This window comes from Garra rufa, chromosome 25 (genome assembly GCF_049309525.1).
Source record: "Garra rufa chromosome 25, GarRuf1.0, whole genome shotgun sequence".
NCBI lineage: Eukaryota > Metazoa > Chordata > Actinopteri > Cypriniformes > Cyprinidae > Garra > Garra rufa.
Genome location: NC_133385.1, coordinates 17,874,432 through 17,889,507, shown reverse-complemented (window position 1 = coordinate 17,889,507; position 15,076 = coordinate 17,874,432). Strand labels below are relative to the sequence as shown.

The window sequence follows — 15,076 nt, the reverse complement described above, 5'->3', positions numbered from 1 at the left end:
CAATTCAATCCAACAGCCCCTCTTGGGCCAGGCAAGACGCCCTGCTTCACCAAGCTTGATTCATTACCAGAATTCCTCTTTGCTGCTAGTCGATTTCTAATTAGACCTGCTTGTCACTTGCCCCGGGTAGAGCTGCTCCAGCCGTTCAGAAGGTCTTATTTAAATTGAGGCATCAAATTCACACTTGGGGTTTTGTAGCTAGTCATTGCTAAGACTTAATTTTGCTCCATCGTTTGTTTTGAACACAAGGCATAGCAAAGCAGGTCATAAACGCTCTGTAAAGTAATGTGTAGTCACTAAATATCATCTTTATTTGCAAAACGGCTTTCAAATTTGTATGCAGAAGTAGACTGAGAAAACCAGTATGCATCATAGCAAAATTGTATTTGTTTGTTTGTATGTTTGTTTTTTTAATTACATTTTGTTACATTACATTGTTTACTACATAATCGTTGTATGATTTAACATCAACAAAATAATAATAATAATAATAATGGGAATTTATGTATTTATTTATTACATTCTGCACATTCAGTATTACATTTGATGTTAATTATAGTGTTGTATAATGTAACAACAACAAAATAATAATAAAAATAATAATAATAATAATGGAAATGTATTTATTTATTGCATTCTGCACATTAAGTATTACATTTGATGTTATAGTGTTGTATATTTGTTGTTAATGCACTACATCATGTGGACTGCAAGTATATATGCACTATAAATCTAAATCAGACTACAGATGTAGTATGCTCTATATACCATTTATGAAGTAGCAGTAGCTATTCATTACTTTATGTCATAACGTTATGTCAACCCTGTGTGTGTAGACGCAGTGGTGTGTATGCTGTCTCCGTGGTCAGACTGGGGAGAGTGCAGCGTGTCTTGCGGTGTGGGCATGCGGTCCCGTCAACGCATGCTGAAGACGCCCGTAGAGCCCAGCCTGTGTCCAGATGAACTCGAGCAGGTTGAAAAGTGCATGCTTCCTGAATGCCGTGAGTAACACACACAAAGACTTCTTGTTTTCATGTAAAGCTATTTATAAATACTACACTGTAAAAAGTTTTCACCAGATTCAACTTAAAAACGTCTAGGTTACGAAGGTAACCCTCGTTCCCCTTCAGTCGTTTCACTACGACGTTACATATGGGAACAGACCCATGGAACAGGCCACGACCCTGACGCCGCATTACGCACAACCCCACGTGCTGACAGGCGGACGTGTCAGCAGATGGAAATTGTAACGTAACCTTCCCAACGCCCTGGGGGCCAGTAGAGGGGGCCCCACAGGGATGCCAGATGTACTGAAGCATGGGTTGGGGGGCGGAGCACATGAGATCTTTACATGTGGAAATGAGAATAATTCAATATATCCATAAAGCTTTTTAGGGATACACGAGGGAAACAGCGGTCTTCTCTGCTGTAAATATTGGAAAATATAGCCACAACCTGCGGGGCGAAGGAGACCCAGGCAGGATCACAGTCAGGGACTACTCCGCATCTAGGCCTGACTGCGGGGCATGGAGAACCCAGGGTTTGCCGGAGGGAACATTCTGGGAATATGGCGCACGGATCCACGTGGGAATGGCGCAGCAAGCCAACACCAGCTGTCCTCCCGCTCACCTGAAGTCTATGTTAAGACACGGGTGAAAACGGCCTCTACGTGAAGGTTGTAGAACCTAGCAAAGGTATTAGGTGTCGCCCAGCTGGCAGTTCTACAGATATCTGCTAGTGAGGCGCCATGAGCCAACGCATCTGACGCGTCCCGTCCAGGAGCCAGACATGCAGGTTCCACAGGTCGGGGCGCGGGTGCCAAATTGTGCCCATTCCCTGAGAAAGAAGGTCCTTCCTCAAGGGAATCTTCCAGGGAGGGGCTGCCGCAAGGGAAATAAGTTCTGGAAACCATGTCCGGGTGGGCCAGTGTGGCGCAACCGGCAAGACCTTCTCCTCGTCCTCCCTGATCTTGCACAGGGTCTGTGCAAGGAGGCTCACTGGGGGAAAGGCGTACTTGGGCCCCGGAGGTCAGGGAGTAAAAGAGCTGGCAGTGGGAGGATTCGGGAGAGGCAAACAGATCTATCTGAGCCTGACCGAAATGACTCTAAATCAGCTGGACTGACTCGGGGTGGAGTTGCCATTCTCCAGGGTGGGTGGACTGCCGTGAGAGCTGATCCGCTGCACGGTTGAGTTCCCCTGGTATGTGAATGGCACGTAGTGATTTCAGCCACGTTTGACTCCAGAGGAGTAGACGGCGGGTGAGTTGTGACATGCGAGGGGAGTGGAGACCGCCCTGGCGATTGATATACGCCACAGTCGCAGTGTTGTCGGAGCAGAACTGCACAACATCGATCGTAAGTGACGAAGGGCCAGGAGCACAGCCAACAACTCGAGGCAATTGATATGACACTGCAGTCGAGGTCCTGTCCACGAGCCTGATGCTGCTTGCCCGTTGCAAACAGCACCCCAACCCGTGGTGGAGGCATCCGTGTAGACCACGATGTGCCTGGACACCTGTCCCAGGGGCACTCCGGCCCGAAGGAAGGCAGGGTCTGACCACGGGCTGAATATGCGGCGACACTGCGGGGAAATGCCAATCCGGAGTGTGCCACGGTGCCATGCCCGTCTCGGGACTCGATCATGTAACCAGCGCTGAAGCGGTCTCAAATGAAGCAAGCCCAGCGGCGTAACCGCGGCCGCAGCTGCCATATGCCCCAGGAGCCTCTGAAATGTTTTGAGAGGGACCGCTGTCTTGTGTCTGAATAAGTCCAGACACTTCAGCACTGACTGCGCGCATTCGAGGCGGGCTGTCATATTGACCGAGTCCAGCTCCACACCGAGAAAAGAGTTCCTCTGCACTGGGGAGAGTTTGCTCTTCTCTCGGTTGACCTGAAGGCTCAGATGGCTGAGGTGCTGGAGCACCAGGTCCCTCTGTTCGCACAACAGATCTCGCGAGTGAGCTATGAGAAGCCAGTCGTCGAGATAGTTGAGAATGCGAAAGCCTGACTGCCAAAGAGGGGTCAGGGCTGCCTCCGCGAACTTCGTGAAGACGCGGGGAGAGAGGGACAGGCCAAATGGAAGCACTTTGTAATGATACGCTCGACCTTAGATGGCAAACCGAAGAAAGGGTCTGTGACGAGGAAGGATCGAGACCTGAAAGTACGCGTCCTTCAGGCCGATGGCTGCAAACCAATTCTGGGGACGAATGCACGTTAGCATGGGCTTTGTCATGAGCATCTTGAACGGCAGCCTGAGAAGGGACTGATTCAGAGCTCTGAGGTCCAGGATGGGTCTTAACCCACCGCTCTTTTTGGGCACGATGAAGTAGAGACTGTAGAACCCTGACTTAATCTCGGCTGGAGGGACAGGCTCGATTGCATCCTTCGCCAGTAGGACTGCAACCTCCGCACGCAGGACAGCGGCATGCGTGTCCGAATGGACAGGAGTGAAAAGGACGCCTAGTCGAGACGTACCGTCCATATCAACCACCGCGAAGGGCTGGGAAGCTGAAGCCAGGTCCCCAACCGGTTCGCCAGTGGTATCAAGGGAACGTTGACCGATGTGACCGCGGTGGGGCAGCCTGGGGGGGGGGGGGTTAGTTCGTTAGTTCTTGGCCAGTCCCTGAGAGGCGGTTGGCGCCGCTCTCCTGCGGCCAGCTCTGTGCCGGGCTGCCAGCCTGGCATCATGAGCCTCAGCGGGTGTTAGAGCTGGAGGTGTTTTTGCAGCCGCAGGGGGCGCCCTCGGCGACGAGCAGGCGGAGGTGGGGCCACCGGTGGCGGGATGGAAGCTTCGCGGCGGGCAGGATGTGTTTGATGGCCTCCGTCTGCTTCTGGACTGCCGAGAACTGCTGGGCGAAGTCCTCGACAGTGTCGCCGAATAGGCCGCTCTGGGAGATGGGAGCGTCGAGAAAGCGAGCTTTGTCGGCGTCTTCCATCTGCACCAGATTGAGCCACAGGTGTCGCTCCTGGACCACAGCCGTGGCCATCACCTGACCAAGAGACCGCGCCGTGACCTTCGTCGCCCGTAGAGTTCCTACGTAACGTCTTGGTCAGGACAACCCTCATGCAGCTGTTTCAACGCCTGGGCCTGATAGACTTGCAGGATAGCCATGGTGTGCAAGGCTGAGGCAGCCTGTCCAGCGGCATGATAAACGTGGCCCGCGAGAGCGGACGAGCGTTCACACGCCCTGGACGGGAGATGCGGCTGGTCCCGCCAGGTGGCAGCGCCACGCGGGCAGAGATGCACCGCGACAGCACGCTCGACCTGGGGGACCGACACATATCCCCGGGCTGCCCCGCCATCGAGGGTGGTGAGGGGAGAGGAGCTGGGGCGTGGGCGAGATAAAAAAGGCGTCCGCCATGTTTTAACCAGTTCCTCATGCACCTCCGGGAAGAATGGAACCAGGGTGAGTGCGGCAGAGCCGCGGGGGCCTTCCCCAGGAACCAATCGTCCAGCCTAGAAGGATCAGCCGAAGGCACTTGAGGTTCCTCCAAACCGATCCCCCTGGCGGCTCGGAGGAGCATAGCCGAGAGTTCAGCGTCCATCTCAGATGGAACAGCGACCGCAGCGGGGTGCTGGCCGGCCGAGATGTCAGCTTCACCCTTAGACTCTCCCTCTGATGCTGCGACAGACATCTCCTCCTCTGGTGGAGCGCCAAAGGAGACGCTCAGCCCGGCTGGCGGGGAAGTGTACTGCTCTGGCAGCTCAACGGGATCACGCAGAGATGGTCGCAGGGCTTGGGAAGGCGGCGGCACGTTCTGTACAGTAACCCACAAGTCCCCGTCGTGTCTCGCCACGGCGGCCGAAAAGCATTGTCGGCTCAACGACCTGCCGCGGGACGACGAGGGGAGCCGTCTTGCAAAAGAACGGCGGTGCTTCAGCGTGACCATGGTCATGCGTTCGCAATGAACGCATGAACCATCCGTGAACGCTGCCTCAGCATGTTCTCGGCCCAGACATGTAAGACAGCGTTCATGACCGTCCTGAGAGGTGAGGAAACTGCCACACCCAGAAGCGCACGGCCGGAAAACCATTCTGAAAAGAACGTTTTTCACAGAGAGACGGCTCCGAAGCAAAAATCTGAATGACTGGCTGCATGCCGCCATCTTATATACCCGTATGTACGGGTCGTGGCTTGGCATGCAAATGCCACTCGCCAGTTTTCATTGGCCTTTTGAATAAGGCTCAGAGATGATTGGACTCTCAAGCGAGTTCCCATATGTAACGTCGTAGTGAAACGACTGAAGGGGAACCTAAGTTCAGCAGCTGCCTTAAGTTTTTAAGTTAAATCAGCTTAAAACTACAAGTCATTTTAATTTATTACAATCAGAATGAGTTGATTTAACTTGTGAGTTTAAATGACTTAGGTTGATTTAACTTAACATTTTAAGGCAGCTGCTAAACTTAAGTTTTTAAGTTGAAACTGGTGAAAACTTTTTACAGTGTACAGATTGTTCCTAATGTGATTTACCAATTTAAGACATCTCTAAAAGGAGGTTTTTGCTCCATTTTTAATTCTTTCCATTCCTCCTCCAGCCACGGACTGCATGCTGTCAGAGTGGTCGGCATGGTCCGAGTGCAACAAGTCTTGCGGGAAGGGTCACATGATCCGCTCACGGATGGTCAAGCTAGAGCCTCAGTTTGGAGGCCTGCCCTGTCCTGAGACGGTCCAGAGGAAGAAATGCAAGATCCGCAAGTGCTCGAGAGGCTCCCGTGCCAGCGACAAGAGGAAGAGACAGGAAAATTCAGACAGGAGGAGAGCAAAACCGAGCAGGGAGTCTGTGGCAGAGGACAGCTCAGGTCCCGAATTATCTGGTATTTACTTATTGCAAAATTAGCTTTCTGTCAACAGATTCTTCCTGGAAGCAGGATTTATGTTAATTGCACATAGTTTGTGCAGCCGAATCTGACTTTAAAGTCAACTTTAAATTAAAATGGCTGCTTTTTTATGTTCCTGGTTTTACTTTGCATGATTTATCTGAGATAGTTATTGCAAAGAAGTCTTTGCAGTCTATCGTCATATGTAATAACATTTCTCGGCTGATTTCACATTGGTACAAAGATCCTAAAGGGACATGGTGATGGGGAAAAAATGAAATGGGAGGGAAAAAACATGCATTGTCTTGTGAAAATGTTGCATTCGCCTGAGAATATTTTACATTTTCTTGTAAAGCCTGTGTGTTTTCGTTTTCGCTTCTGTGTTTTCTGTTTTAGGCTTACTAATGCGTTTAAGTTAATTACTCATGGCACCTACACTACTGTTCAAAAGTTGTGTTGATTTTTATGCTCACCAAGACTGCATTTATTTGATAAAGAATACAGTAAAAACTGTATAGGGAAATATTATTAGAATTTAAAATAACTGTTTTCTATAGAAGCCTGTTTCTACCACTGAATAAAAAAAAAAGGTTAATGTGACTTTTTATTTTACAATTATGACTTTTTTTACAGAATTGCGTGATATTACCTCAAAATTCTGACTTTATTTCACAATTCAGATTTTTTTCTCTTAAATGCAAGTTTGTATTTCGCAATTCTAACTTTTTTATCACAAACGTGAGTTTGTATTTCGCAAATCAGGCTTTTTTTCTCGTAAATGCGAGTTTGTATTTCGCAATTCAGAATTTTTTCTCGTAAATACAAGTTTGTATTTCGCAATTCTGACATTTTTATCACAAACGCGAGTTTGTATTTCACAAATCTGACTTCTCGCAAATGCGTGTTTGCATTTTGCAATTCTGACTTTTCTCGCAAATGCGAGTTTGTATTTCCCAATTCAGAACTTTTTCTCTCAAATGCAAGCTTGTATTTTGCAATTCTGATGTTTTTCTTGCAAATGCGTGTTTGTGTTTAATTTTGCCTTTTTATTAGAATTGTAAGATATAAACTCACAATTGCGAGGTATAAAGTCCAATTTTGAGGGGGAAAAAAATGTTCTCAGAATTGCAAGTTTATATCTCACAGTTCTGACTTAATTTCTAGCTGCGTGTTATGAAGTCAGAATTTAGAAAAGAGTCAGATTTGCAAGTATATATCTCACAATTCTAAGAAAAAAGTCAGAATTGTGAGTTTGTGTCATGAACGATGAGATATAACAATTGCAAATTATAAAGTCAGAATTGTGAGATATAAACTCGCAAATCAGACTTTTTTTTCTCAGAACTGCGAGATGTAAACTCGCAGTTGTGAGAAAAAAAGTCGGAATTGTGAGATAAAATGTCGCAATTACCTTTTTTATTTTTTATTCAGTGGCAAAAATTAGCTTTCATACTTTTATATGTGAATGTCTTTTAAAATGTAATTTATTCCTGTGATGCAAAGCTGATTTTTCAGCATCGTTACTCCAGTCCTCAGTGTCACAGGATCCTTCAGAAATCTTTCTATGCTGATTTGGTTCTCCAAAAACATTTCTTATTATAATCAATGTTGAAAACCGTTGTGTATTTGAAATGAGAAATCTTTTGCATTATAAACATCTTTCCTGTCACTTCTAATCAATATAATGCATCCTTGCGTAATAGAAATGTAAATTTCTTAAAAATCTTTAAATCCTACTGACCCCAAATTTTGAATGATATTTGAACTGCATTCCAAATCAATAACTTATAAGGTGCCATAAGAATGAAGCTGCATCCTAACAAGGCAAAAATCTCCTTGTAAGCTACAAGGCAGCTTACTGTTTTGGAACAGAGCTAATATTTTTGCTATTGATCAAATTGCTCTCCTAAGCTCCCTGTAAATCTTCTGTATTGCTCTACTTGAATTGATCAATACATCCCATCTTTTAAAGATCTGCCACTCTGCGTAAGCCTGAGCATCTCTTACACACACAAACACACACATGATATTGTCAGCGTATGATGAAGTGATTCAGTCCGGCCACAGATGGTGATGTAGAGGATGTCCCAGGCTCATTGTACTAGAGAAGTCTCTATGGTCTTGCCGCTTATTCCTAACACACATGAACACACATGCTCATACATCACCTTTAACTGTGCTGTCCCCATCAGCTGTGTAGGACACTGGTCATCTTCATTCTTGACACTTTATCTTGGTCACCACCAGAAAACCTCCACCTTTCCCAGCTCCACCTATCTAGATCTGCTACGGGGGAATTTTCTGTATGTTATTTGGGGGTTATTTCATATTTCATGTATATATGCAGTACAGCCCAAAATTATTCATACCCCTGGCAAATTCTGACTTAAAGTTACTTTTATTCAGCCAGCAAGTTTTTTTTCCAAAAGATAAGATAATAAGACGGTGTACAAGAGGTATCATTGTGGAAAAAAATATTTCTCAGCTTTTATTTACATTTGAACAAAAAGTACCCTTTGCAAACTGTCACCGTCTATGGGAAAATCCAAAGTTCTATACCATTCCAAATAGTCCAAGCTGTTCTAAAGCATCCTAATTATCCTGATTCATTGGAAACAGCTGTTTCAACAGGTGAAAAACAGAAGCTCTCTGCTGTTGGTTTGTGGACAGTCGTGGTTAAGACAAAGGAGTTCACTAAGGATCTGCGGCTGCGCATTGTGGCTGCTCAGTCATAGGGCTGGGCGGTATATCGAGTTCTGGGGATATATCGATATGATTCCCCAACGCGATACGGGATTATCCAATATCGTTCATATCGATATGGCACATGCGCGTGCGCGTTCTGCGTGAAAACGAGGGTTTTAAATCGCCGCTAAAAAGCATTGACCCATGATACGAGCTACCCAATCACAAGTACTTTGCATCAGAACCTCTGCCGCAAATGTACAGTGAGGTCAGAGGAAAGCTTTCCTAACGGCTCGCAAAAGTGGCTCAGTTCGTACTAACAGCCGATTTATGGTCTAGCCCCGGGGTCGTAAACTGTGAGAGAAAAACGTTGATGGAAAACGCATTATGTTGGGGTTACGTCGCAAAATATTGTAAATATATCTCTTTATACTGTATTTTTATACATATTTATGTTTTAAACCATGAAGGTGAGCCAATGGATATCACACAAGCAACGTGAAAACTGCACAATGTTAAAGCGAAAGTAAAAACAGCGCTTCCAGCATCTGATGTGCACATACTCTCAGAGACCATGATAGACGAATATACTTCATATGCTGATATTACACAATAATTTACTTCCCTAATATTTCTCTTGTGCGCCGAACACAGTGGGGAAAATATTAAAAGAAACGTATTTTGTGTAGGCTAAGGTGGGTTGTTTTTGAAAGTCGATGTTTAAATTAAAGCTCTCAATTTCATTGATGACTGCAGTATTATAAGGGTTAAGAAAGTCTTAATTATGATTTCAGGTCGTCTTAAATTGGGGACTAAAAGGCAAGAATTGCGATGAAACTTTATAAGGCTATGCATTATATAAATATGAGCGTTGCACGTTTCAAAGTCAGCTGCGGAGCTGCTCAGTGAACCAGACCAGTCTGATAGCGCCTCCTGCTGGAAGAGAATCATCTGACATTTTTAATCAGCTCATAAATCGGCTGTTGTCAAAAAGATTAATGTAAAAAAAAAAAAAAAATCAATCCATGGTTTTAAGCTGCAAACACGTAGAGTTGTAAATGTGATGGATCGTCAAGATAATGTGTAATTTAAACAACTAAGGCAGTAAAATATATGTATATGTTAATTAATATAATACTTGATTGACAATATTTGTTTAAATTTATATAAGAATTGATACTTTTGACTCTTGAAGGCTGGAATGTGAATTTTATAATTTAAGAAATTTTTTTTTTGTTTTGTGAAACCTGCATCTGAATTGTAAATCATGCTTTTTACAGTCATTTTATTTATTTATTTATTTATTTTTGTTCAGGTCTTTAAAAAGCTATTCAAATGTCTAGAATTTAAGATAAAATATGCTGCAGATAACCTGGTCTCGTAAAAAACATAAATTTTTAAAATTTTAGTTTTTTAATTTATAATTGTCTGGACCTCGGCTGGTGAGCAGGGTTCATTACTGGACCACGAGCCATTTTAGTTGAAGACCCCTGGTCTATTTTTTTTTTCATGTAAATTTTTTTCATAATTTGAAATATGTTGTGCAGCTTGTAGTGTTAAGCAGGAGAAACAACCTGTACTGTATTTTATTTATCAAAGATTTTGTGCAGCTGTTTATTTGTAAACAGGGAGGGAAACCCCTGTGTTTTAATTATATTTTGCTCATAAACTGTTTAATAAAGTTTTAATAAAGGCTTTGACTCTTAAGTAACCATTTATGGAAAAATACCGGATATATATCGTATACCGTCATTCCTCCTAAAAATACCGAGATATGAATTTTTGCCCATATCGCCCAGCCCTACTCAGTCAGGAAAGGGCTATAAGACCATATCTAAATGTTTTGAAGTTCCAGTGGCTACAGAGCAAAGTAAAGTTAAAAAATACAAGACGTTCCGCACTGTAAAAAATCTCAGAGGACGTGGTCGAAAGCCAAAAGTAATACCTGTGCTGGCCAGGAGGATAGTGAGAGAGGTAAAAAAGAATCCAAGGATCACCACCAAGACCATCCTGATGAATCTGGGCTCTGCTGGTGGCAACATCTCAAGGCAGACAGTAGAACAGACACTGCACACCGCTGGGTTCCACGGACGCAGACCAAGGAGGACAACACTTTTCCAGATAGGGCACACAACAGCCTGCTTCTGGTCTTCTGTTTTATGGTCAGATGAAACAAAAATTGAATTGTTTGGCCACAATGATGTAGCCTTCATTTGGCATGAAAAAGGAGAAGCCTTCAAAACTAAGAACACCATCCCCACTGTCAAACATGGTGGTGGGAACCTAATGTTTTGGGGGTGTTTTTCAGCCGGTGGACCAGGGAACCACAGTAAACGGCACCATGAAAAAGGAGCAATACATCAAAATTCTCAACAACAACATCAGGCAGTCTGCAGAGAAACTTGGCCTTGGGCACCAGTGGACATTTCAGCATGACAACGACCCAAAACACACAGCAAAAGTGGTGAAGTGGTTAACAGACAAAACATTAACATTTTGCAGTGGCCCAGCCAGAGTCCTGACTTAAATCCAATTGAGAATCTGTGGAGGGAGCTAAAGATCAGGGTGATGGCAAGGAGACCCTCCAACCTGAAAGAGTTTGAGCTCATCGCTAAAGATGAATGGGCAAAAATACCATTGGAGACATGCAAAAAGCTGGTCAGCAATTATAGGAAAGCGTTTGCTGTAATAGCCAAAAAAGGTTGATTATTGAGAAGGGTATGAATAATTTTGGACATGCCACTTTTTGTTCAAATGTAAATAAAAGATGAGTAATATTTTTTTCCACAATGATGCCTCTTGTACATCATCTTATTATCTTTTAGGAGAAGCCTGTGTCATTTCTGGTCAAAAAAACTGGTTGAATAAAAGTAACTTTAATTCAGAATTTGCCAGGGTATGAATAATTTCGGGCTTGACTGTATGTGCAGCAGCAGTATTTCCTACATGTCAGAAATATATTGGTGAACTAAGGGCCAAAACCCCCCTTGATTTTCTTTTACTCTCTTCCAACAGCCTGTCTGCTACGCCCGTGGTCCAGCTGGACGGAGTGTACCAAGCTGTGCGGTGGGGGGATCCAAGAGCGTGTGATGAACATAAAGAAGAAAAGCAAATCCTCACAGCCCAACCACTGCAAAAACAAGAAGGAGATCCGCGCGTGCAACGTGCAACCATGCTAAAAGTGACTCTCTATCACTGTAATACACACACACACACACACCCCAACACACACTGACTCGGCCCTTAAAGAGGCTTGAATAGGGCAGAAACAGCGTAGTTTTAACCCAAGGTTTCCAGAAGCGGGACCGGCGTGGGGTGTGTGTTCCAGTTACAGCTTGTAGGCTTTTAGAGTAACACACACGTGGACCAGGCCTGTTATCCGTGATTAGTTTTAGATGCCTTCTTAGCGGGCGTATATACTGTATCAATGTATAACCGACACTTTTCAGTACCAACTTCACTAAAAACATCAGTGTGCACTTCTTTTTTTTTTTTTTTACAATAATTACATTTTTCTTTCATTCGTTATGCACAACCACCTTCTGTTTGGGTAAAGGTCAGATACGTAGCATTTCCTGTAAACAAAACAAGGTTTTCAGCATCCAATAAAGATTTTGGATGCAGTCTTATACTGGTTTCTGAAGGAAAACACGGCTATTGAGCGATATCAAGGTGGGTCACCCACAATCGATGCCCAATTGATTCGGACAGCAAGCGTTTGTTGTGAAGATTGTGAGGATTGTTTTTTTCTCCTCGACTGTGAAATTGTCAGGATCTAGTTGAATACAGGCTTTGGATAGTTTAACATTGCATTTCTAAACTAAAAAGCACAGGTAAGCATAACCATTCAACCTTTTTCGGTTTTATTTTATAAATCGTGATATATTAACTCGGAGTTGAAAATAGATTGTGACTTTTTATTGCATTATTAGATGTATAAGAGGCTAATGTGAAATATTAACTCATCTGTAGGGAAAGAAGGCATTTAAATTAGACTTTTTTCTTACTTTTATTGTGGAATTTTGATATATTTAGCTTCAAAAAGTCTTGCCAAAGTCAAGTGTGGATTTTGCTCTTTTTCTCTGTCGCTCTGTCTCTCCCTTTTTCTTTTTTTGACTCATCCCTTCTTCTGCAATATTCTGCTATTTTGGAATAAATCTTTACAATAAAAAATATGTGACTACATGATTTGGATTGCTTATTGCCTCATATTCTCTCGTTTCTTAGTGTAACCACTAAGGGGAGACAGAGACTCAAGTTTGGCTACATAATTATGTCGTAAATGCCACAGTTGGTCACCGTGTGGCGTCGTGCTTTTACAAATCAATTTGTTGACAAACGTGGCTGCAGGATGAAAACTTACTGGAGTAGGTCAGCCAAAAATTCTCTCATTCACATTTATTGTGTTTTTCTTCCTATATGACTGAATCTGTCATATAGTGTTCTGAGTTTTTGGTATAGATTTGATTTCAGCCGTGGCTGCCTAAAATAGTCCGATAGCTCTATCAGGCGAGGATGTGTCATATTTAGTGATATGTTTTTACCTCAGTATAGCCTATTACACTTTGGTAAAAGCACAAGCGTCGAGTTTAAGTGTTTTATCGTTACACGGCGGTGGCGTATTATACATTTATTTAGGTTTGAACTTTACACCGTGCGCCTTTTAAAGCTTTTATGAAACTCCTACGGTGATTTAGCTTGACAAGTGTGGGGTAAACGGCCCGGAGGCTTTATACTTTAAAACACAGGAGATTTACTTCTCTTCCTAAACATGATGGGAGCAATTTATTGTTAGAACGCATCATGTCTCGGCTAGCACTGAGTACTGAAATTAATTAAACTGGGCCAAACACGGCAGCTTGGTAGTCATGGTAACACGCGCTGAAGCCTTAATATTTCTCCCACATGAAAGAACGACCGGGCAATGGATTTAAGACTCCTACTATGAAGAAAGTTTGGCTTATGAATATTAATGAGACTCTGTGACGTTTCACATCTGGCCTGCTTCATTTGTAGGCTGCTCAAAATTTAAAGAGGTCTATAGTTTATCAATAAAACTGTGGGACAAAAACAGCTTTCAGCTAGCCTAAATGGTATGTGTTTTAAGTATTATAACAGATATTATACATTGTATATCGTTACTAAATAATCTTTCACCAATTAAAAAGTGAAATGCCACAAGCCTCTGCAAATAAACTATTTCAACAGGTTCATTTAGCCCAATGAATAGTCCACACGAGCCGATTCATTAAAATGAATCTAATTTAACAAAACTTTTGCTGCTTTAAACCAAGTTTTTTGTATGCTTATGTTGACTGTTGATTTACTAAGAAGAGTCATTTGCATGAAAATCATGCAGTGCCTCTGAAACTGAGAGTAGGTATATTTGAATTTACTTCACGACCATTAAAGAAACACTCCACTTTTTTGGAAATAGGCTTATTCTCCAACTCCCTCCGAGTTAATAAGCTGAGTTTTACCGTTTTGAAATCCATTCAGCCGTTCTCCTGTTCTGGCGATATCACTTTTTGCATAGCTTAGCATAGACCATTGAATCCTATGAGACCTATAGCATCGCGTTCAAAAATGACCAACGACTTTCGATATTTGTCCTATTTAAAACTTGACTCTTCTGTAGTTATATCATGTACTAATACCGGCGGAAAATGTAAAGCTGCAATTTTCTAGGCCGATAAGATTAGGAAATACACTTCCATTCCGGCGTAATAGTCAGGGAAGTTTGCTGCTGTAACATGGTCGAAGGCGCAGTAATATCACACAGCACATGTGCAAATGCTAACCTAGCTGTAGTTCCTAATCTTATCGGCCTAGAAAATCGCAGCTTTACATTTTCCGCCCGGTATTATGCTGCATTCCAGGCAGGTTTTTAAACCCGTAAATCACAACCTCAAACCACGACTCACGACTTTGTAGCATTCCAGGCTAGTCACACCAAACTGCCTGAGCGCATTTATTATTTTTATATTATTATTAATTTGATTTCAACGTTATATTGTCCTAAACTCTATTTTACCACCGTGTATCACTTAATATAAACACTGCACCTGTAGGGGATGATATTTTTGTTTTGCGGGCTATGTAACGTCGGAACTGGGAGTACATCGATCTAGTACGAGTTCACGGGTGGGAAGTCACAGGTTTGACTGCTGCTGCAGTGCACTTCAAGTTTTAAATAGGAAAAACTCGTCGAGTCAGTATCGAAACTCATTGGTCATTTTTGAACGCGATGCTATTGGTCTAATATGATTCAATGATCTATGCTAAAAGTGATATCACTAGAACAGGAGAACGGCTGAATGGATTTCAAAAAGGTAAAACTCAACTTATGAACTCGGGGGGAGTTGGAGAATGAGCCTATTTCCAAAAAAAGTGGAGTGTTCCTTTAAAGTATGTTATCCACCTTATTTTTCAATGCTTATTTTTCTACATTTCTGTAGCTCTGACTGATATTAAATTGTAATTTTGCCTGCATTGCCCATGAAATTAGTCAAAGACACACCAGTTTGCAATATCAAGCAGCAAAACAAGCTGTTTTGTACAGCTAAAAATAGCT

The 15,076-nt window shown here is 43.2% G+C and overlaps 1 protein-coding gene across 1 annotated transcript in view; it reads left to right on the top strand.

Annotated features, from left to right (window-relative positions):
- LOC141301372 (spondin-1-like) overlaps positions 1-12,687 on the top strand; it is a 24,544-nt gene extending 11,857 nt beyond the window's left edge. Inside the window, exons 2-4 of the mRNA XM_073831612.1 lie at positions 837-1,001; positions 5,536-5,814; positions 11,518-12,687. Coding sequence (XP_073687713.1) covers positions 837-1,001; positions 5,536-5,814; positions 11,518-11,681 — 608 coding nt within the window. The 3' untranslated portion in view covers positions 11,682-12,687. The remainder of the gene's footprint in view (positions 1-836; positions 1,002-5,535; positions 5,815-11,517) is intronic.
- The last annotated feature ends 2,389 nt before the right edge of the window (positions 12,688-15,076 follow it).